Source organism: Podarcis vaucheri (assembly GCF_965113315.1).
Source record: "Podarcis vaucheri genome assembly, chromosome: 2".
Taxonomy (NCBI): Eukaryota; Metazoa; Chordata; class Lepidosauria; order Squamata; family Lacertidae; genus Podarcis; species Podarcis vaucheri.
In genome coordinates this window covers 103,500,927-103,523,418 of record NC_138760.1, presented here as the reverse complement: position 1 = coordinate 103,523,418, position 22,492 = coordinate 103,500,927, and the positions used below count along the sequence as shown (strand labels likewise).

At 44.8% G+C, this 22,492-nt stretch overlaps 1 protein-coding gene across 1 annotated transcript in view; it reads right to left on the bottom strand.

The window, feature by feature from the left end:
• Positions 1-22,492, bottom strand: part of TAFA4 (TAFA chemokine like family member 4) — a 139,848-nt gene that overhangs the window by 83,207 nt on the left and 34,149 nt on the right. The window contains exons 2-3 of the mRNA XM_082210819.1: positions 9,266-9,401; positions 6,660-6,775 (exon numbers count right to left, since the gene is read on the bottom strand). Coding sequence (XP_082066945.1) covers positions 6,660-6,775; positions 9,266-9,345 — 196 coding nt within the window. The 5' untranslated portion in view covers positions 9,346-9,401. The remainder of the gene's footprint in view (positions 1-6,659; positions 6,776-9,265; positions 9,402-22,492) is intronic.

Genomic DNA, 22,492 nt, shown 5'->3' with positions numbered 1-22,492 from the left:
AGGCTCCCCCCCCCAGCCTCCAGATCAGGTCGGGGAATAGCGGGATGGCGGAGCGCCGCCATCCCGCTTTTCCCCGACCTGATCTGGAGGTTGTGGGGATGGTGGGGGGGAGAAGCAGGCTTGCTTCTCCCTCCCCCAGCCTCCAGATCAGGTCGGGGAATAGCGGGATGGCGGAGCGCCGCCATCCCGCTTTTCCCCGACCTGATCTGGAGGTTGTGGGGATGGTGGGGGGGAGAAGCAGGCTTGCTTCTCCCTCCCCCAGCCTCCAGATCAGGTCGGGGAATAGCGGGATGGCGGAGCGCCGCCATCCCGCTTTTCCCCGACCTGATCTGGAGGTTGTGGGGATGGTGGGGGGGAGAAGCAGGCTTGCTTCTCCCCCCGCCAGCCTCCAGATCAGGTCGGGGAATAGCGGGGTGGCGGCTCTGCGCCTCCCCACTGTCCCCAGCTTTTGGGTGCAGGCTGCTGCCCGCAAGCCTTGCGAGCCCGCGGGACATCCCGCCGGGCTTGCAAGACTTGGGATAGCTTCCTGAAGCCTGGAGAGCGAGAGGGGTCGGTGCGCACGGACCCCTCTCGCTCTCCAGGCTTCAGCAAAAGCCTGCATTCGCACCATAGGACGCACACACATTTCCCCTTCATTTTTGGAGGGGAAAAAGTGCGTCCTATAGTGCGAAAAATACGGTAACTTTCCCAAAGAATCTTGGGAATTGTAGTTCTGTGAGAGGTAAACTACAATTCCCAAGATTCTTTGGGAATTGTTGCTTACCTCTCACAGAACTACAATTCCAAGCACCCTTAACAAGCTGCAGTTCCCCAGTTTCTTTAAGGGAAGTCATATGCTTTAAATATATGATATGTACACAGAGTTCACTTCAGACCCTGATCTAACACACTGGAACACTTTGGGAAAGAAGGATCAGTCCTCACCAGATAATACTCAATTATAATTTTTTAAAAGCCCACCAGATTAAGAGCAGAGTTAAGTTTATCTCATCTTGACTTAAGCTCCACAAAGTCAGTAAATTGGAAGATATAGCTAATGCCTTAACAGATACACCCCATTATCAGCAATGCAGTTGTGCAATGTCACAAACTGTGTTTGCTTACAAGTTACCATCTGTGAAGCAGTTCTCAAAAGATCCTAAACTATACTATTTCACAGGGGTCCGCAATATACAATTATATCCATCAAAGCAGGACTGTTTGCCCCAATCCTAATTGCAAGTCTCCCTGTTCAAACCCCTGAGAAATCCCTACTACGCATATTAGCTGCAATACTCAGAAGACAATTACAATGTACCAAGCAAGTGTACTATACAAGTCTGCTGTTGCATCTGTATGGCTAAATGCATCCACAGAATATGTAACTAGAGACCTGTAGCCCTGCGTAATGGCAGTCATACAAATCAAAACGTGACTTTCAGCATTTTCACTATTACCTCTCTTTACTTGTTGCCTTTAGGCGCACAGTGCAAAAATCCCCAGTTTTCAGAGTTCCTTCACCTGTCCTCAATGATCTCGCCAACATCATACAATGCCTCCTGCCCTCCGTTATCTGCTTTCCCCTGCTTCTCAGTCCATAGCCTGCCCTAGTCCCTTCCTTCAGCCACCACGCTTCCTAGATTCCCCCTGTCCCTTACCTCCTCTCGATCTTGGGGCCTCTTCTCACTTAACTTTTAGCCACAAGCCTCCCTCATTGCTCTACCCCCACAGCTCCTTTCTGCCAATGGCTCTGGGCTCCTCATTTGCAAAGGTTTCGTGGTCTTTCAGCATTCTGAACAGTTAGAATGTTGTGAACATTCTGTAACATCACAGCAGCTTAGTCAAGACGGTGCGGACACTCTGAGACAGAAAATGGCAGGTAAACATCAGTCTTCCCTTTTGTTCAAGGGAAGTTTGCTTCAACTGAAGTTTGCTTCAATTTTTCAGAAGGAACAAAATTAACAACGGCAACAAGGTATTGCTTGTTATATTCCTTGAGGCTTCCAGAAGCAATTACCTTACGGTCATCTATTTTTCATTCACATAAAGTTGTTGTCACTTCACAAACACTTTAATATTAAGAGGGTCCTACTGAGAGGGCTAAAAATCAATCTTAACCCTACCATAATAATAATAATAATAATAATAATAATAATAATAATAATAGCACAACCCCACATACAAGCAATGTCTTGAGCGGTAAAAGTTAAAGAATTTGTGCTGTGTATAATGAGCATTCATCTTGCATGCACACAAAAGACATCATCATCATCTTCCCATCACAGGTATTTCCCCTGGGAATGGATGGAGAATGAATTTTAAAGGAGCGTGATTGAATGCTAGGTTGGAAACGAATTCCAAAGTCAACATGTTTTTGCCGCTGCTAATTCTCTTGCATGGTAGAAAATGCAAACTGAACGGAATTGGGAGACCATGTGGAAACTGAGGTTAACAAGATGGGCTGTGGGGTTGCGGGTGTGCTCAAAACATGCAAATTAATTTTGCTCATTAACCGTAGCTGGAAATTTTCAAGAAATAAATAGCCACCATTGACTTTTTTGTGGGGGGGGGGATGGGGAGGAAAACGAGACCATCAAGTGACGGCTTCTTATAAGTTTACACATTCAGACATTGTTCACGCACCAATCACCACCTTGTGAAATTGCCAGCAACTTATCACCATGTCGCTGGGCTTCCAGTTGTGGAGTGTTTGTGGATAAAGTAGTAGGTATTCACGTGCTAATTGATGCCAGCAATTTCATATATTTTTTGTTGCAATGTGATAATAACTGAGGCTCCCAAGAGTTTATTTTTAACATGGAAACTTGCCTCTAAATGAGGTGATTTCGGAAATGGTACCAAAGCAGATGGTACAGATTTCTTTTATATAAAAAAACCCAAAACCACGCTAATTAACTGAATGCTGAATTGTCATAAAACTATATGTAAACATGACAAATGTGGAAAAAACTACAGTTTTTGTGCAGCACCCATGTTAAGCTCTAAATTATTCTGGGGCCCCCCACTTCTGCAACTGGGATAATGTTTAAAGAAACAGATTTGCATACATTTGCATAGGTTATTTTGGTCCCACCATTTGTTTGGCAGATTTTCACTGCTCAAAGTTTGGGAGTTTTGTTTATTCTTCTCGTTGCCGTGGTAACAACAAAGGGTCCCTACACAGGCAGCCACTATAAACACACCCCTTCCATACTCCCTAAGCGTACGGAGAAACTTTCCAGGTTTCTCAGAATAACCAGGATGTCAAGACCTTTCCTGTTTTAAATAAACGGTTTTCTTTCTGTGGTTGGTACCCTGGACTGGAACGCAAACTGCGGTTTAGAAATACAAATTCTCATATGTGGCCTGGCAGCAGCTGCTCCATTAAGCCACAGCAGAGGTACAGAAGCGATGTAGGGCCAGCCCATTGGCTCTGCTGAGACATAAGATGCTTTTACCTCCTCCTTACCCTATGTTATTTCCAACCCAGATGATCCTTTTAAGAACTTTGTGAAGAACTGTTGCCTGGGCTTGGTTTTTTCCTCCTCCTTCCCTGTCCCCTTTTCCTTTTGTTCCTTGTCTCTTTGATTGTATGTCTAAGGGCAAGGGCTGTATTATTATTATTATTATTATTCCTCTGTAAGTTGCCTCTGGGAGCCCTTTTGGCTGAAGAATGGGGTAGCAAGGCAGAAAATAATAAATGTGCTGTGGCGTAACATTTGTGATGCTTATAAATAGTCACAAGGTGGTGCTAGAGTGCTATATTCATAGGTAAAGGTATAGGTAAAGGTAAAGGGACCCCTGACCATTAGGTCCAGTCGTGACCAACTCTGGGGTTGCGGCGCTCATCTCGCTTTAGTGGCCGAGGGAGCCGGCGTACAACTTGCGGGTCATGTGGCCAGCATGACTAAGCCGCATCTGGTGAACCAGAGCAGCGCACGGAAACGCCGTTTACCTTCCCACCGGAGTGGTACCTATTTATCTACTTGCACTTTGACATGCTTTCAAACTGCTAGATTGGCAGGAGCAGGGACAGAGCAATGGGAGCTCACCCCGTCACGGGGATTCGAACCACCAACCTTCTGATCGGCAAGCCCTAGGCTCTGTGGTTTAACCCACAGAGCCACCCACGTCCCCTTATATTCATAGGTACTGCACAGCATTATGTCATAGAACAAGGAACAGGATCCCTCCTCCTTAGGAGGCAGAGTGTTTATTGTCAGCATGTTTTTTTATGACAAGGATGTAGTTCTAGGGACCCAGGCTGCACTCAGTGTTAACACAAACTAGCATCCAGTGGGGGAAGTCCCAGGTTTAGTCCCTGCCTGAGACTCTGGAGAGTCAGTGCCTGCCAGAGTAGACAATAGTGGACCAAGCAGGTAAATAGTATGGCCTGATCTAAGAAACCTTCTTACGTGAAAAGGCTTTCCAAAAGAGATAATCACTCAAAGGGACATATTTATTGACTTAAGCTAATCATGCCGCTTTCTTGTTGTTTAGTCATTTAGTCGCATCCGACTCTTTGTGACCCCATAGACCAGAGCACGCCAGGCCCTCCTGTCTTCCACTGCCTCCCACAGTTTGGTCAGATTCATGTTTGTAGCTTCGAGAACACTGTCCAACCATCTCATCCTCTGTTGTCCCCTTCACCTTGCGCCCTCAATCTTCCCCAGCATCAGGGTCTTTTCCAGGGAGTCTTCTCTTCTCATGAGGTGGCCAAAGTATTGGAGCCTCAGCTTCAGGATCTGTCCTTCCAGTGAGCACCCAGGGCTGATTTCCTTAAGAATGGGTTGGTTGGATCTTCTTGCAGTCCGTGGGACTCTCAAGAGTCTCCTCCAGCACCATAATTAAAAAAGCATCTTTATCCCATATTAGCAAACAAAAATGACAACCGCTCTGGACTCATGTCTTTGAAGATCAAGGAGATGGAGCGACTCCCCTGTGAGCAAAAGGCTATAACATTTGGGTTGTTGTTTTTTAGTTTATAGAAAAGACACATAAAGGGGGAGCATGATAGGAGCATTTAAAAGTATGCATGGGGTGGAGATAGTGAAAGAAGAAAAACTTTTCTCTCTCCCTAGCAACTCTAGAACTTGTAGACATCCAAATGAAGCTGAATGTTGGGAGATTCGGGGCAGTTGCTCTGCTCACACTGCACATAAACTATAGAATTTTGCTCCCACTACCAAGATGTCGTAGTGATCATCAGCTCTGATGGCTTGAAAAGAGGACCGGACAAATTAATGGAGGAAAAGGTTATTGGTGGCTACTGTGCTTCCACAAATAAGTTCAAACAACAACAAACCTCCAGTGAACATCGTCCAAAAGAAACCACACTTGGGAAAGTGTTGCACCTTTGGAGTTTAGAGCTGCTCAGAATATTGGAGTGAGCATTGCACTTCCTCTCTCTCTCTCTCTCTCTCTCTCACACACACACACACACACACACACACACACCATACAAAGGACTTTGAAAAGTCTGTCTTGTTTATTCCCACAACAACCGCTGCAACTCAAGTGAGGCTCAAGGCACTCTTTACCAGTCCACAGGGATCTGAACCCCAGGAAAGGCCAAGCAAACAGAAGGGGAAATACAGAAATCCTGGTGGGGCAGGGCTACCATGTTACCATCCTGGCAGGTAGGGGTCCCTGTTAATTACTAGGAGCGGCATGGCAGCAGGGAGGTCAGCGTGGCGCAAATGCACCAGCAGAGCCAATCTGGCGCTCCTGGCAGTTTGCTTGCAGAGTAGCCATTTTTGTCACCTAACCCTGCCTTCTCCTGGTAAGGAACAGCAACCCGCCTACTGGGAAGCGAGCAAAATGGTTCTGTCCTGCCTGGCAAGCACTTATGGCTCAAAGTCCAAAACCTTCTACAGCCAAGTAGCTTTCATTTACAGAAAGGGAGCACGCTTCAGCAGGCTGGCGGTTCCCACAGCCCACAGAAGAGACACTGTGGGGAGACACAGTCTTCCACATTCAACCGATTTGGGCATGCATATGATTCTGGCTGAAATCCCTAGGTTGGTGAGCAAGTGGTCTCAGGAGGTTCCTACCCACCAAACCCTCTCTCAGAAGATTCCTTAACCCAGGTACTGCATCTCTCTCTCCCCCCCCCCATAACTGATATCTTCATCTGGGAAAACCCGGTCTGTTTTTCACATCCTACAGAGCCTGTCAACTGTGCAGGGCTGTCACAGCTGTTCTAAAAACGGAATTTATTTTGTTAGAGTAATCAGCTTATCACATGAAGGAGAGGAAACTAACATGTGAAACATCACTAGTAAGCTATCATTAGTATTTTTTCTCTCCCCCCCACCCTACCTACCTTCATTTTCTGTAACAAAGGGGTTTATTTTCTGCTATATGAAACTGAGATCTATTTTGCTTTTGGTTACAAAGGAGAAACAAAGAAAAACACCCCAAACCGGGAAGATGTTTTGAAATCACTTGGGAAACTGCCCGACATAAACGTTACCATGAACTCTTTTGAAATCTGAGCAATAACTCATCCCTTTCTTTCTTTCTTTTTCCGTACACATGTGTTCATAACCTTTCCTGCTCCGATTGCAGCGCAGTGTCAACAGCTTCATCAATTATCCATGGCTAAAAAGTGGACGCTAACATTCAGAGAGTGTTATTAATTGGCCTCGGCGGCGCGTAATGAGTTTAAAAGCTCCTACCTGGGTGCCCCCGGGGATGGTGGCTAGTCGCGGACAACAATTTACAGCACACCATTAACACATATGCCAGGAACAGCCACTGAGACGGAAGCATTGATTTGGCACAGGACCTCATCCTGCAGGCAGCGGGGAAGGGGGTGGGGAAAAGGAAGACAATGAGTGAGACGGACAATATATAATTTGGGAGTAATGTAAAAGAAAAAGGGAAAGCTGCAAGGCTGGTGACAGACTGGAAATTAATTGGAATGGATTACTTAAAAAAATAATACTTAAGGGGGTGGAATCACATTTGCACCTAAGCCAAGATCAATTCGCTACCAGCCATGTCTCATAATAAGAAGGGATTCAGAATAGCAGCTGATGCTTCCTCCATATACACAGCTGGAAGGGTCTCTGGGTGTGATTCTGTTCGAAGGGCTGGGCATGGCTCAGCAGGAGATCTTTACAACACACACATACAAATAAAGTACATGGGATTTCTTTTAAGTAACGTTTTGGAACAGACCATTCAAATCACTGGTCTGCAACGGATCAGCCAAGGTAGCTCAAACCAGCACTGCTATGACTATCTTCTGGGGAAATGAAAGATGACGAGAAGTGGTTTGTGTGTGAGAGAGAGGGGGGAAGGGAGTAACTTGTGGTGCTCCTAATGCGGTTGGATCCCAACTCCCATCCATTCCAGCCGGCATAACCAGTGGTCAAGGATGATGGAAGCTGTAGTCCAAGAACACATGGAGGGACACTAGTTCCTAACCCCTGATGAAGAGAGATACTTTTATTTTCATTTTAGTGGTTGGATTTATGGGTTGGGCATCATTTTCCACTCTATCCTATATCCATCACTTGCAGCGCTGTTTCTTTTCTGCTGCAGTTTGTATTCCGTCAAGAATTGTGCTATTCATGTTGATGTCTGCTGTGGAAAAGTTACATAATAGCATAATATATGTAATTTGAGACATAGATTACATAAGTTTTGACATTATTCCAACCCATTTCAAGGCAAAGGAAACCCAGTGCCGATGGGGGGATGCAATCAATTACACATCACTAATAATAATAATTATTTATACCCTGCCCATCTGGCTGCATTGCCCCAGCCACTCTGGGCGGCTTCCAACACATATAAAAAAATCAGTGGCAGATTGAAAGCAACAGCAGCAGCAGCAAATACTGATCATATTCACTGAGTTGATTTTCAGTCCAGACATGGGACAAACGAGTAAAGATGGGGAATTTGTGCTCCCGTTTCCATTTTCATCTGAATTATCCCTAGTCCTAGGTCTAGAAAACCTGAACAACACTGATTTTAAATTACAGAAATGATGCCACAGGGAAGAAAGAGGAAAAGAGATTTTAAAAGGACAGAATGGAAATTGTGTGGCATGAAAACATCCAAAGTACCATTGCTCTGGACCCCGGCCAAAGATTGCTGCTTTGCCATCTGGACCTTCTGGCTGAACAGGACACTGGCTTACATCCAAGCAACAATGTGGCTACAATATGAATTAGATATTCCATGGCATGAACCAGAACTATAACCTGTGATGAGTGTGGTGGTGAGATGGGAGGTCAGGCCCCTAGATGGAACGGGTTGCTGTCTCTTAAGCAGTATCATGCAGTTGACTGGAGAACATAAATTCTGTGAATCCCAGCAAGTCCCAGCTTTGGCTTTGCTCAATCTTTCTGTATGGAGCCAGGGACACAATTTCAGACAGCCCTAACAAGAGCTCAACCCCTCTGCAATGCATTTTAAGGCCAGGACTCAGCATGTAATGCCATAATGAAGGTGCAAGCGCCTCTGGACATCTGCAGAGTGCCTCGCCCACACTGAGTAACTAGTCCATGCACAGGGCTGGCTCCAGGTTTGAAGAAGACCTGGACAAAGTGTCCTCCAGTGGTCATCCTCCTCTGTCAGGACCCTATTGGACACACCTGGCTGGGGCGGCAACACTAAGTCTAGCCAACCTTTCAATTTCCCCAGAGCTCCTCAGAGTGATGCTAGGTTGGGAGCATTGTCAGAAAGGAAAGGAGTGCCAAGATCCAGCCACTTGGTGCCGCTCAGAGTGACAGGCCAGAAAAACAATTATAATGTCTATTGTGTAATAGTTCCTCCAGGGCCGGCCCACCCATGAGGCAAGGTGAGGTGACTGCCTCAGGCAGCAGGATCCATGGGGGCAGCAGATCCTGGTGTTGGGGTCTGCCTCAGGTGCTCTGATAACTGCCCAAGGATGCCAGGTACTGATATCAATATGAATAGCATAATTCTACCTGAAGGAGTCTCAAAGCGGCTAACAATCTCCTCCTGCATATCTGGGCTTGGAGAATATTTCTAGATTTACACTGGTATTTTCAAAATTTGGTCCTGGCTGTAGCCCAGGAATATGAAGAGAAATCTCTCAGGAACAAGAAGCAACTCTGAAAAAAGTAGGATTGAATCTTTAGAACCAGGTAATCAGAGCTGAGCAACAGCGCTCAAAAAAAAATCATGTTTTTCCACCTTCCCAAATCATTTACCTGTGTAATGTCACTTGAAGGTCATTAATATTACCCATCAGACATTCCAGGAATCCTCATAGTCTATTAAAAAGATGAAGCATTCCCCTTACCTTAGCGCCTTTTCCAGGTTTTGACTGTAGTTAAACAGATTTATCAGTGTACATATCTTGCAGTAAATCCAAATTCCCATTTGAATATAGGCACAAGCATTTCTGCATATCCAAAGCTTTCCTCCACATCCAGGGTCTAGAGAAAAAACAAAATTAGGCAGCAATTAACGAGGGCTTAGACAGGTGCTGGTAGAAACTTTGTAAAACTATTGTTGCACAGTGCCACGTCTTCAGAGCAAGACAATTCCACAGCAACATTCTATGAAGAAAATCTACAGGCCTTACAGTGGTGCCTCGCAAGACGAAATTAATTCGTTCCGCGAGTTTTTTCGTCTAGCGAATTTTTCGTCTTGCGAAGCACGAAATCCCATAGGAATGCATTGAAATTCAATTAATGCATTCCTATGGTCAAAAAAAGTCCAAACAAAGCCAAATTTGGTACAACAAGAGTTTATTAAGTGCTCTTTAAAGTCACACATACTGTAAAGAGGATTTAAAAAATTGAAGGTTGAAGGAACAATAAATTAAGTTTCTAAACATGACAGAAAAACATTTAAAAATCAACAAAGTGTACAGTACATTTTCTAAGACTCTGGGGGACAACTCGAAGAAGGTTCCTCTTCCACTCTTTGCTTCTTGCTGAAGAACCCCCTCCTCAACTGTTCCCCCAGCCACCCACCACACAGAAATTCAAATCCAGAATTTTTTTTAAAAAAAACAGCAGAGTGGCCCAATGGTCACAGAAAATCATAAAAATGCAGGAAAAAAAACACACAAGCTTCCAGATTCTTGCAAACCCCTCCCCAACACCAAGTCCTTGAATTCCAAACACCCCAACCCAAAATCCAAAACCCCCCAAAAAAAGTTTTAAAAGTTTGAAAGAAGTTTTGGAAAAGTTTCAAAAATCACCAAAGTCTTCAAAAACCTCAAAAAAGGCTACCACACCGCGTTCTATGAGTTGCTCCTCGAAGTCAAGTCGCAACTGTATTAACGGTGTTAAGAAAAAGGAAACAAACTTGCAAGATGTTTTCGTTTTTCGTCTTGCGAAGCAAGCCCATAGGGAAATTCGTCTTGCGAAGCAGCTCAAAAAACGGAAAACCCTTTCGTCTAGGGAGTTTTCCGTCTTGCGAGGCATTCGTCTTGCGGGGCACCACTGTATTTTAACAGCACAGTGTCAGTGACTTTGCAATATCAATTTTTGTACCTATTCATTTTTAACTCCAAAGAGCTTTGTATCAGTGACACAGAGATATCCCCAAAGTTAATAAAAGGGTGCACCCATGCACTCCCCCATCTTAAAAACAGGTAATTCTTGCCAATCTGTGCCCACCTTGATTATGTATCTTATGCGAGAAATCTGTACAGCCAGCTCCTATAACCTTGGTGCCACTTTGCTCTAAGAACAGCCTTCTGGATCAAGCCAATGGCTCGTCTTGTCCCACACCCACTTCTCACAGTGGCCAACTGGTTGGCTAGGGGAAGCCCGAAAGCAAGACCAGAGCACAATATTGCTCACCCCACCTGTGATCCCAGCAACTGGTATTCAGAGACATAATGCCCACAACAGAACTACTGTAGCACTATAATGTATGTTCATGTTCTGGCTCCTTCCAAAGCCAATAGAAAGCAAATATTCTATTGTATAGCACAGCAGGTGCCAGAACTGGCTTAGTATTACATAGAGATCCTGAAACAGACATTTACTCACAAGTTAGCACGTTTGAAACTTGTGACTCCCGTTCTCCAAATACTGTGCATTCTTAAACTCCGTATGTGTATTGTAACACACAATAGACTGTTCCGCAGCAAAAGTTTGAAACTCAATTCTTGTGTGGTAATGAATTCTTTCACCCACAAGAATTGAGTTCCAAACTTTTGCTGCAGAACAGTCTTAAAAACTAGTTACAGTGAGATAAATGTTTCAAAATAACTAAGTAATGCATTTGGGAAGGAGGCACAAGGCTCTGGCAGGGTCCTAGAGCCCTCACGCCTTCTTCTAGAGGTAAGAACATACAGTGGTACCTCAGGTTAAGAACTTAATTTGTTCTGGAGGTCCATTCTTAACCTGAAACTGTTCATAACCTGAAGCACCACTTTAGCTAATGGGGCCTCCTGCTGTCGCAGCGCCGCCAGAGCACGATTTCTGTTCTCATCCTGAAGCAAAGTTCTTAATCTGTGGTACTATTTCTGGGTTAGTGGAGTCTGTAAGGTGAACCTTATGTAACCTGAACCGCATGTAACCCGAGGTACCACTGTAGTAGGCTTTGGGAAGGAGGTAGAAAGGTGCCCCCTTAGTCCCTGCACCCTGAGCAGGGGAGCCAGTCACATTCCCCTAAAGCTGCCTCTGCCATTATAAAGTGGAAGAGTTCTCTTCTCTGCCCCCCCCCCCTGATTTTCATTACATAAAGGTCCATAAGGAAGGCAAAAAAAAACATGAGAGGAGAGATAGCTTGGCCTTAAAAATGCCTCTTTCCTTTGCAGGGGGAAACATTCCTTTTAACAATCTGTGAGGCTGCCCTTTGCATCAGACAAAGTGACTCTGGGAAGCCCAATTCAGTGGTACCTCGGGTTAAGTACTTAATTCGTTCCAGAGGTCCGTTCTTAACCTGAAACTGTTCTTAACCTGAAGCACCACTTTAGCTAATGGGGCCTCCCGCTGCTGCTACACCGCCAGAGCACGATTTCTGTTCTCATCCTGAAGCAAAGTTCTTAACCCGAGGTACTATTTCTGGGTTAGCGGAGTCTGTAACCTGAAGCGTATGTAACCCGAGGTACCACTGTATTGACTAACACACAGCATAAACAACAAGCTCACGCCTGACCTTTTAATAGCAAAGAACTCTACTGGGGCAGTGCGGTTTGCAAACACAGCCCTTCCCTAGAGCAGGTGTCCACAACCTGGGGCTGTTAGCGCTGGCTGGGGCTGATGGCAGCCACCCTCCAAAGTGTCCGGAGGGCACCAAGTTGGGGAAGTCTGCCCTACAGCCTTGACACCATGCTATGGAAATATATGAACCTGGAGCTCCATTCACAGCTTCCATGAGCCCAACCCAGAGATGCGCAACAACTTGATTTAACGGCAACAGGAAATGTCAATGTGCTGGATCCATGGCTTCAAAGCACACTAGTTCGAGGTCGTACTCCAGGAGTTAAACTTTGGGAGATCACATTATAAGAGGACTGAATTCTCTCCTTAGTGGTACTTTTGAGAGATGTCTGCTCTGTATGGTTGGCCACCACAGCTACAGGGCATTTAGAATGCTACTTAAGCCTGATCACAGAGCAGCATGCTCAATACATAAGAGACCGTGTGACACAGTTTTCTGTATCCCTTTGCATTGACATCGCACGCTTACCAGAGCTGCGGGCATTCAGGTGACAAAGGGATTCACAAACAACTGTACATTTGTGCCCTAGAAAGATAATGGAGTTGCAATGTAGCTCATGAGATTCCGGTGCCAGTTCTCCAATGAAATGACTTGTGCTCATAGCTGAAGAGCTGCAGCTTAGTTTTTGATTACAATCACTTTCTAAATCACATTATTTCTTCCCGCTAAATGCCGAACGTTCCCCCCATCAATATTTACATATTACAAAATGCATTTTTATAGCCCCCCATAATATCATCTGCTAACAATTTACTCCCATCACATTTTATGGTATCCTTTATAATGAGCAATTAAAGATGATGACTATGCCAATTAAGGAATTTATGAATGTGGATTTAATTCTAAATTGTTCCCCGGCTTGTGTGCCTCTTTAAAAAGAAGTGCCCCGTCTTCTCTCCCTCTCCCTTTTAAGAACTGCTTACTTATCCTTATTTATATCAATGAAATAAACAGGCACACTGCGTTTTTAACTATTACAGAATGAGGGCTGTTAAAACAAGAGCACAAAAGATATGGATTACTGCTTAACTTTTATGTAAATGAATTAAACATTCTAAAGAGCTCAGAGGAAACAAGCAAAGGATGGGAGACAAAACACCTCAAATTGCTGCTGATCAGGTAGATTTTAAAACCATCAAGGCAAGTAAGTGATGAATTAAAAAACGGAAACCCACTTACCATTAACCTGCTGTCCAACCGAGTTTGCCCTTTTAAATGGGCTAAACAAATGTGAACTGTAATGGATATTTAGCTATAAATCCCTAAAGGCCTAATTATCCCTGTTTTTGTTCTACTTTAAAAAAAACAAAAACTGGACTGGCTTTTTTTAATTGGACTTTGGCCCTAAATTTACATACAATGAATAAATCCCATTGAATGCCCAAGAAAGACTACTCGTGAGTAAACAAGAGAGGGCTCATAACCTCTGTGCATTATTCGCTTTTGCCATTGTAATCCTCATGTGCCAACATCATTCAAATATAATATCTCTTCTGAATCAAGTATAAGCTTGTAGCAAAAGTAGGTTCAGCTGCTATCTCCTCCTTGAACTGCTTGGACATCTTTGTCTGGTGGGTTTGGCAACACAATTAACACAACACAACACAACATGATTCAGACTGTCTGGAGCACACACTTTGCTCGCGAAAGATTTCAGGCTCTATCCTTAGCATTTCTGTTTAGATAATCTTGAGTCCTAAAAAGCCTTCTCTCTGGAGAGCCATTGCCAGCCAGAACATACAAAGGCCAACATGCTGCCTTAAGAGCTGTGGACTCGTAATCTGGTGAACCAGGTTCGCGTCTCTGCTCCTCCACATGCAGCTGCTGGGTGACCTTGGGCCAGTCACACTTCTTTGAAGTCTCTCAGCCTCACTCACCTCACAGAGTGTTTATTGTTGGGGAGGAAGGGAAAGGAGAATGTTAGCCGCTTTGAGACTCCTTAGGGTAGTGATATCAAATCCAAACTCTTCTTCTACTCTTCTTCTTCCAGATATTGTTGGGCTACAGTTCTCATCATCCCTGACCACTGACTCAACTGTCAGGCTGATCACAGAATCACAGAATTGTAGACCCTGGGGTTCATCCAGTCCAACCCCCTGCAATGCAGGAATACACAGCTATCCCATAAAGAGATCAAACCTACGACCTTGGGGCTAGGAGAACCATGCTCTGACCAACTGATGGTTAGATGGCCTGCTAGATGGATGCTGGAGTCCAGTAACAGGGCGCCATGTTGTCTGGAGTAGACACTGCTAGTTGGGGAGGACAAGTGATCTGCCCAGTGTAAGACAGTGTCGTATGTTCCTACCAGATTTCAGAACTTGTTGTCTCAATGGGTGGCTACTCCCATTGAGTAGAAACAAGGAATTAAGGAGCTTAAGAACTGCTTACATCTAACGCAGTCGGGGCAACACAAGACATCTTGGCTTGTCGGCAAAAGGCAAGGTGCCCCTCACACAAACAACGCACATATGGAAGCCTGCAGAACTGGCAGCTGAATTGTTGTTTCAACACTGGGGATAGGACACTGGATTTGAGACTGGAAGACTAGCCACACAGGGGACACGTAGCTCTGTCTTCTAACACCTCACCACCATTCCCCAGCCTCTCAACCTCTGCCGCCTGAGGCAGCCACCTCATTCTGCCCAATGGTAGGGCCGGCCCTCTATCATGAATAATGGCCAGCTGGCTTACCTGGAGATGCTCACTTTGTAGAATCTGGTGGTACTTCCTGGTCTCCTGCCCTCTGGACCACAGCACATAGTGGACAAAGCCATATTTATTTTGAATTTGGTGGCTACTTTTCTTTTTAGCTGTCACAGAGTTGGCAGAGATCTCAAAGGGCATCTAGCCTGAGCCTCTGTCAAAGTAGGAAATCGCCTGATTTCTCTCCCTTGTTAAAAGCTTTAACAAATAAGAGTCCACCAGCTTCATGGCTTATCTCTTTGGCTTATCTCTGTCCTCTATAAATTCCATTGTGTACCACCCACCTTGGTACCCTTGCTGAGTATTACACAAAAAGCATGCAACTTTCTACCACAGCAATTCCTACTGGATCCTATTTTGAGCTTCCTACTGGGTCCTATTTTAAGAGCCAGTGTGGTGTAGTGGTTAAGAGCGGTAGTCTCGTAATCTGTGGAACCGTGTTCATGTCTCCGCTCCTCCACATGCAGCTGCTGGGTGACCTGGGGCCAGTCACACTTCTCTGCAGTCTCTCAGCCCCACTCACCTCACAGAGTGTTTGTTGTGGGGGAGGAAGGGAAAGGAGATTGTTAGCCGCTTTGAGACTCCTTCGGGTAGTGATAAATCCAAGCTCTTCTTCTTCTTCTTCTTTCCATGAGTACGAAAATTGTTGTACTTGAAATCCTCAAGTTCTTTGGTCATACATTACGTTGTTCTGCCTAGCACTCAGCCATGCAGTATGCTACATTCACCTGAGATGGAGAGGACTAGGTCTGGGATGGAACAGATTTATGAACACAAGCAAAACTGAAATTGAGCAGAAACGGATGAACCTGCCTGCCCCTGAACTGAGCTGTGCCCCTCTTCCACCTCCAAGATGGTTCAGAGATCACCAGTGGTGGTCCGATTCCTGAGCTAGTGAAAGGAAAGCCTATTCTGTATTTTAGCAGGAACAGAAATCTCATGCACTGTTCTCAAGGTACCTGAAGACACTTGTAAGGAACACAGCTTGCACCTATCTGCCCACTGTGCTGCTGTATGTTGTCTGCCTTGGTAGCACATAGCAGGCATTACTCCATACAGAGTCCACACACAAAAGTTTGGTTTCTTTTATTGCATCGAAAGCAAGCTACCCAGGGGCAGCATATAACTATAAACTCTATGATCACTGGCGTTTCAAACAACCCTGGGGCTAAGGATTAGGGTTTTTTATTTTAAAAAATCAAAAGCAGGTTAAATAACTGCATTTCTATAAAATATATATATTTTTAAAGGTAAACACCGCAAGCATGTGATGTGGATGTCTGGGTTTAGCGTAGCAAGGGTGCCCTCTTGTGGCTTACATAAGAGATTTCTCAGTCAAGTTATAGCATCACTGGCTGTATCTCTTTGACTTGGGCAGTTCATTATAATTTCAGCTGTGTTTTTAAAGTAATCAGAGAAAGGGCCTAAATGATATTAATCCCTGTCTTAGAGTCAAATTAAGTCATCCCTGACTTATGGGAGGGAAGGCAGCTAAGCAGATTGTGCATACATAATTTATAGTGATAAAAGATATTAAATATTTCCAATTTGGGTCATAATCTCATTAGATCTCATCCAGAAGAATGCACAGCAACACTATTCCTTTTCTTAATTTTTCAATAATAATAATAATAATAATAATAATTCCTCCTTTCTTGCTCTTCCCTCTCAGACAAATCCTTTCAAAGTCACTTGCCTTTGCCAGAAAGCCACTAATTTGAGAATTCTCTTTTGTGTACAGATGAATCACCCATGCAAATTAAGCTGTGTCATTAATCATATTAATGTGCCAATGTCACGGATGCCTCCAATTCATCCTCTTTTTCTGCGACACCAAAGCCTGTGGCATCACAGGTTTCCAGCCACACATCTGCCTACACACACACACAGCCGTTCTATGTTCTGACCAAGCCCCAGAGCTCGTTGTCTTCAATGTGCCGCACCAAAATAAATACAATTATTGGGAACAGATTCCCTCTCTTCCTCAGAGTCGTTGGCCTCTGTCATCCTCAGCAGAAGCACACTCAAATTCGGCGAGCATTAAACAGCCATTTGGGCTCAAGTCCACAGGGCATATTCCCTTCCAGCACGTCACCTTTTGGCCTCCATCCGAAAAAACAGTGACAGGCGATGCCAGAAAGGAATCTGTGATCCCAAAGCAGCAACTAGATGGCTCCTGTGCAATGGCTGCTAACTTGTAAATAAGGTCTATGGCATCCTGGCCCCATGGTTGTCCCCACACTGGTTGCATCTATTTAGGATTCTGGATACACAGAAAACAAATGGAAGGTGTGTGTTTGTCTCTCCCTACTGCCTCCTCTCTTGTCAAAAGGTCACAAACATTATGGGGGCAGTCAGTCGGCATGCTCACCTGCCCACACGGGAGCCATTTTACCTATGCCGCAGTCGCAAGTGGATGCAGAACATACGTGCAGCACAAGATGGGACTAACTGCATGGTTTTTGGGCACCCACCAAAGGGCTGGTTGAGTGGGGAAGAGTCATGGCATCAGCCTTGCTCACAACTCCTTTCAGATGTGCCCTTCCCTCTGCTCACTGGACTGGGAAGTAAAGACACATCTACTGGTCCCATACACAATAGCAGCCTTACCAGCTGGCTCTGCCCCCTGCTGAAGTCGGCCATTCAGTGGAAGGTCTGCTGACAATATCTGAACAGTCCTATCTGAGTTTCAATGACAGGGGAAAAGGCAGCATCTCTGAGGTAGAATCATAGAATCATAGAGTTGGAAGAGACCACAAGGGCCATCGAGTCCAACCCCCTGCCAAGCAGGAAACACCATCAGAGCACTCCTGGCATATGGTTGTCAAGCCTCTGCTTAAAGACCTCCAAAGTAGGAGACTCCACCACACTCCTTGGCAGCAAATTCCACTGTCAAACAGCTCTTACTGTCAGGAAGTTCTTCCTAATGTTTAGGTGGAATCTTCTTTCTTGTAGTTTGGATCCATTGCTCCGTGTCCGCTTCTCTGGAGCAGCAGGAAACAACCTTTCTCCCTCCTCTAAGTGACATCCTTTTATATATTTGAACATGGCTATCATATCACCCCTTAACTTCCTCTTCTCCAGGCTAAACATGCCCAGCTCCCTTAGCCGTTCCTCATAAGGCATCGTTTCCAGGCCTTTGACCATTTTGGTTGCCCTCCTCTGGACACGTTCCAGTTTGTCAGTGTCCTTCTTGAACTGTGGTGCCCAGAACTGGACACAGTACTCCAGGTGAGGTCTGGAGATGCCCGGAACCCATGTAATAAGCAACTGCTTATGCTCTGATGGAGTTGGTTGGGATGAGTCGATGAGGCATCCTAAGCGCAACACTTCTTGTGGAAAGCACATCAAATAAACAAAGTGAGTGGAAGAGAAAAAGCGAAAGATGTTGGCATAGCGCAATAACGCATGAGTTTCAGCTGGGAAGTAGCTCAGGAAAATGAGCAGATTTTCCCCACACACACACATACTATAAACATCCTCGAGATTGCTTCAAAACAGTACTAGGCAAAACAGTCTACAGGCAAGAGGGCCTGTAGATAAAACAGGGATCCCAGGACAGATGCAAAAACCAGTTGAAGGTCAGGAATAGACTAGTTGATGCCACCCGATGCATTTTGGTTCGGGAAACTTGATCAATATGGATTTTGTAATAATTGCCCATTTGCCAACCAACACCTTAAATCCGCACCAGTTAAAAACTGTAAATTTTCTGAGGAAAACATTATGCTCGTTACACATTCCGTAGGCACTCAGCAAGGGGGGGGGGCAAAATATATCCAGTGCTAAGCATGGAAACTACTGATGGGGACTAATAGCAGCTTCAGGGAGGCAAACTTTGTTGAGACTGTGGTTGGAGAAGGAAGGGCTAAGCTTCCCACCCTGCAGACTGCAGATCCCACCCCAAGGGGGGAAAGCACATTTTTTAAATTTATTTTTTTTAATACCAAAATTTCATTTTAAAAAACCCAATCAGTATATTTAAATATTTGTGCACATGTGCACACAAATAAACACCACATCTTATCTGGAGATACGCTCGTTGAGATGTTTCAGAGAGAAAGTAGGCCCTCGGCTCAGTATACCTGAAGGAGCGTCTCCACCCCTATTGTTCAGCCCAGACACTGAGGTCCAGCTCCGAGGGCCTTCTGGCGGTTCCCTTACTGTGAGAAGTGAGGTTACAGGGAACCAGGCAGAGGGCCTTCTCAGTAGTGGCACCCGCGCTGTGAAACGCCCTCCCATCAGATGTCAAGGAAATAAGCAACTATCCTACTTTTAAAAGTCATCTGAAGGCAGCCCTGTTTAGAGAACTTTTTAATGTTTAATGCTGTATTGTGTTTTTAATACAGTGGTACCTGAGGGTACAGACGCTTCAGGTTACAGATGCTTCAGGTTACAGACTCTGCTAACCCAGAAATAGTACCTTGGGTTAAGAACTTTACCTCAGGATAAGAACAGAAATTGCGTGCCAGCGGCACGGTAGCAGCAGGATGCCCCATTAGCTAAAGTGGTACCTCAGGCTAAGAACAGTTTCAGGTTAAGAATGGACCTCCAGAATGAATTAAGTTCTTAACCCAAGGTACCACTGTATTTGATTGGGAGCCGCCCAGAGTGGCTGGGGAAACCCAGCCAGATGGGCGGGTATAAATAATAATAAATTAGTCGTAGTAGTAGTATATGGCAAGCTCCCTAAAAGAGGCACACTCTTCATCATGGAATTTCACCCAGTGGGAACCCTGATTATGTTCCAGTCTGTGCTGGACCACTTAAGATTCCCTTTACGTGTACCGTTATCAGCACAAGGGTCATCTTGTCCAAACCCCCTGCAATGCAAGAGTCTCATGTTCTACCTACTGAACTACACCTGAGTAGCAGAGCATCTGCCTTGCATACAGAGGCCGCAGGGACTGGGGCGGGGGGAGAGAAAACAACCATAATTAGACACACTGGAGAGCAGCTGCAAGCCAATGTAGACAAGCCAGAGGATGAGCAACAGCTGAAAACACTCCAGTCAGGATACATATTAAGGGTGGGAAGAAGAAGGTAGCAATTTGTCTTTCACAATCACTGCAGGCCTCATGTTTAGGTCCCTTCGCCCTCCACTCTATCTATCCCTTGCCTTCAACAACAGCTCTGCTACCCAAGTCCACAGTTCCTTCAGATCCCTATAGAAGCCCAGCCAGCGGTTTAGGGAAGTGGTCTCATATAAGCAAGATTCGCTTTAGCTTCTCTATATAAATTGGCACTGCAGCCCACGGAGAATGATGTAAAGTAGGTAATAAAGGAATCTATGTGGCCCAGTTCTGAAGGCCAAAAGGCATTGGGTGAATCTCAAAAGTCAGTTCTGCCAAACCGGACAATGTGTTTGAGGCCAGATTAGCAATGGACCAGACAAGGCAACTGCCCAAGGCTTTGTATGTTTTATGGAAATGCCCGCATGCTGAAATGTTAGAACTCATAAGAGCTCTGCACAATGCCTTCCCTGCTGGCAAATATTTAACCAGATATTCCTAAAGCTCAAACACCTCTCTCTAGCTCTGTCCTTCAAAACTCAGCGCTATTTTCCTTCTATTCAGCTTAACTTCAATCTGCATCCTAGAGTGCCATTCAAAATTTTGTATAGATAGGAGAGCATTTAAAAACACTGCACCGGAACTATGCAGTCTGGGTGGACTGTATGTGCAATCTATCTGGGGATTGTCATCATATTTGAGTTTTCCTGGATGATTTGTTAAAGTGTGGAGGAATGATGAAGGGGTGTGTACATGCAAGTATGTAAGAGAGACACATCAGTTTTAATCAGGCCCTATATGTTTAGTCTTAAACTATTGACAGTAGAGAGATGCACAGATGTCCCTGGAATTGGAAAACATCACAGTGCAGTAAAGGAAGGCTCCCCAAACTTTTTGAGTCCAGGGACACACATGGAAATATATGAAGGCACCACAAAATATCCATACGGCAGAAGAAAAATTTCCAATGGTCAGAACCCCCACTCCCAAGCAACAGACAAGACATACACCAAAACAAATGGAATACAGAGAAAAAAGCAGGCCATCTCAAAAAGCCCCAAACATTGCTTTAAAAGGTGGGGAAGAGAATGCACAGTAAGTCTTGGCAGGCACAAGGAGGGTGTATGTGGATGTCATAATGCCCAGAAGCAGAGAAGGAAACAAATACCTTGACCCTCTCTCATGACCAGGGCTTTTTTTCAGCCAGAACTCAATTACAGCACCTCTCAAGTGGGTGCCATTGCCATTATAAGAGAACAAGGGAGGTGTTCATGGTGAGTTCTGGCTCCTCTTTTTCTTGAAAAATAGCACTATTCCTGATCCAGATGGAACAGAGTGATAAAGCTGGGTGTCATCCATATATTGCTGACATCTCACTCCAAATCTCCTGGCGACAGCTCCACCACTCATATCTCAGTTCATACAAATAACAGGTATGCTCTGAGGTTTCCAGATGGCAGCCCAGAAATCCTCTTTAGTGGGGCAGTGAGAGAAAGACCGTCTGCTTCCCCCGTTTTCCTGCTTCCTCCTCTGCTCCCTTTGCCAACACCCCCTTCCCTTTTGCCATCAGCAACAACTTTCATGCCACTTTCAATAGAGGCATCAAGGTGGTGTGCTTAAAGTAGTAATGTGCCATTTTAAAACACAGAACTCCAGTAAGTAGTTTTATGTAACAATAGGAAGTGGGGATCAAAGAGAATAAGGAGGGCAAGCAAAAATAAGTGCATCCTCTCCTCCTGTGAAAACCAGTGCATCTTCTCCCAGTAAAAGGCAAGATCACAGAATTGCAATCAGGCCCTACAGATAGTTAATGGGACTCAAAGCTGCAAACCTCCATTTGTGCTTTTTTTGGGGGGACTCAAGTGTTAATCCATAGAAGAACATTTCTAATTCATCATCCTACAGACAAATGGGAAGCGGACAACTTGAGAAGTCAACACTAGTAGCCCCTGTTCATTGTTAAGGCTACCCGTACCAGAAATCAGTGCCTCACTTGCATATCGTAAGAGAAGAGGTTTTGGTTCATTTAGGTGTACAGTGGTACCTCGGGTTACATACGCTCCAGGTTACAGACGCCACTAACCCAGAAATAGTACCTCGGGTTAAGAACTTTGCTTCAGGGTGAGAACAGAAATCGTGCTCTGGCGGCATGGCAGCAACAGGAGGCCCCATTAGCTAAAGTGGTGCTTCAGGTTAAGAACAGTTTCAAGTTAAGTACAGACCTCCGGAATGAATTAAGTTCTTAACCCGAGGTACCACTGTATATCTATCACAGACTTCAAGAGGCAAGATGACATGTGTGGGAAGTACAGTGGTCTCATTATGGAGTCAAATTGGAGGGATTCCCTGAGAAATTCTTTGCTATCAAGTCGTGATACAAACCCAGTGAAGGGCTTGTGTGCAGAGAAATTGTCAATCAGAATGGAAACCTTTTCTTCTTCTTTTTAAATACAATTTATTAATTTTATAATAACAAAAAACACACATCACAAACAAAAATTCAAATCATAAATCTCAACTCAATTGACTATCCTCCACCACCACCTCTTGGTTCCATTGTTTTATTCTTATTCATGCATGTCCATAAAACCTTGTATTCTTAACAATCCCATTTTAAAACC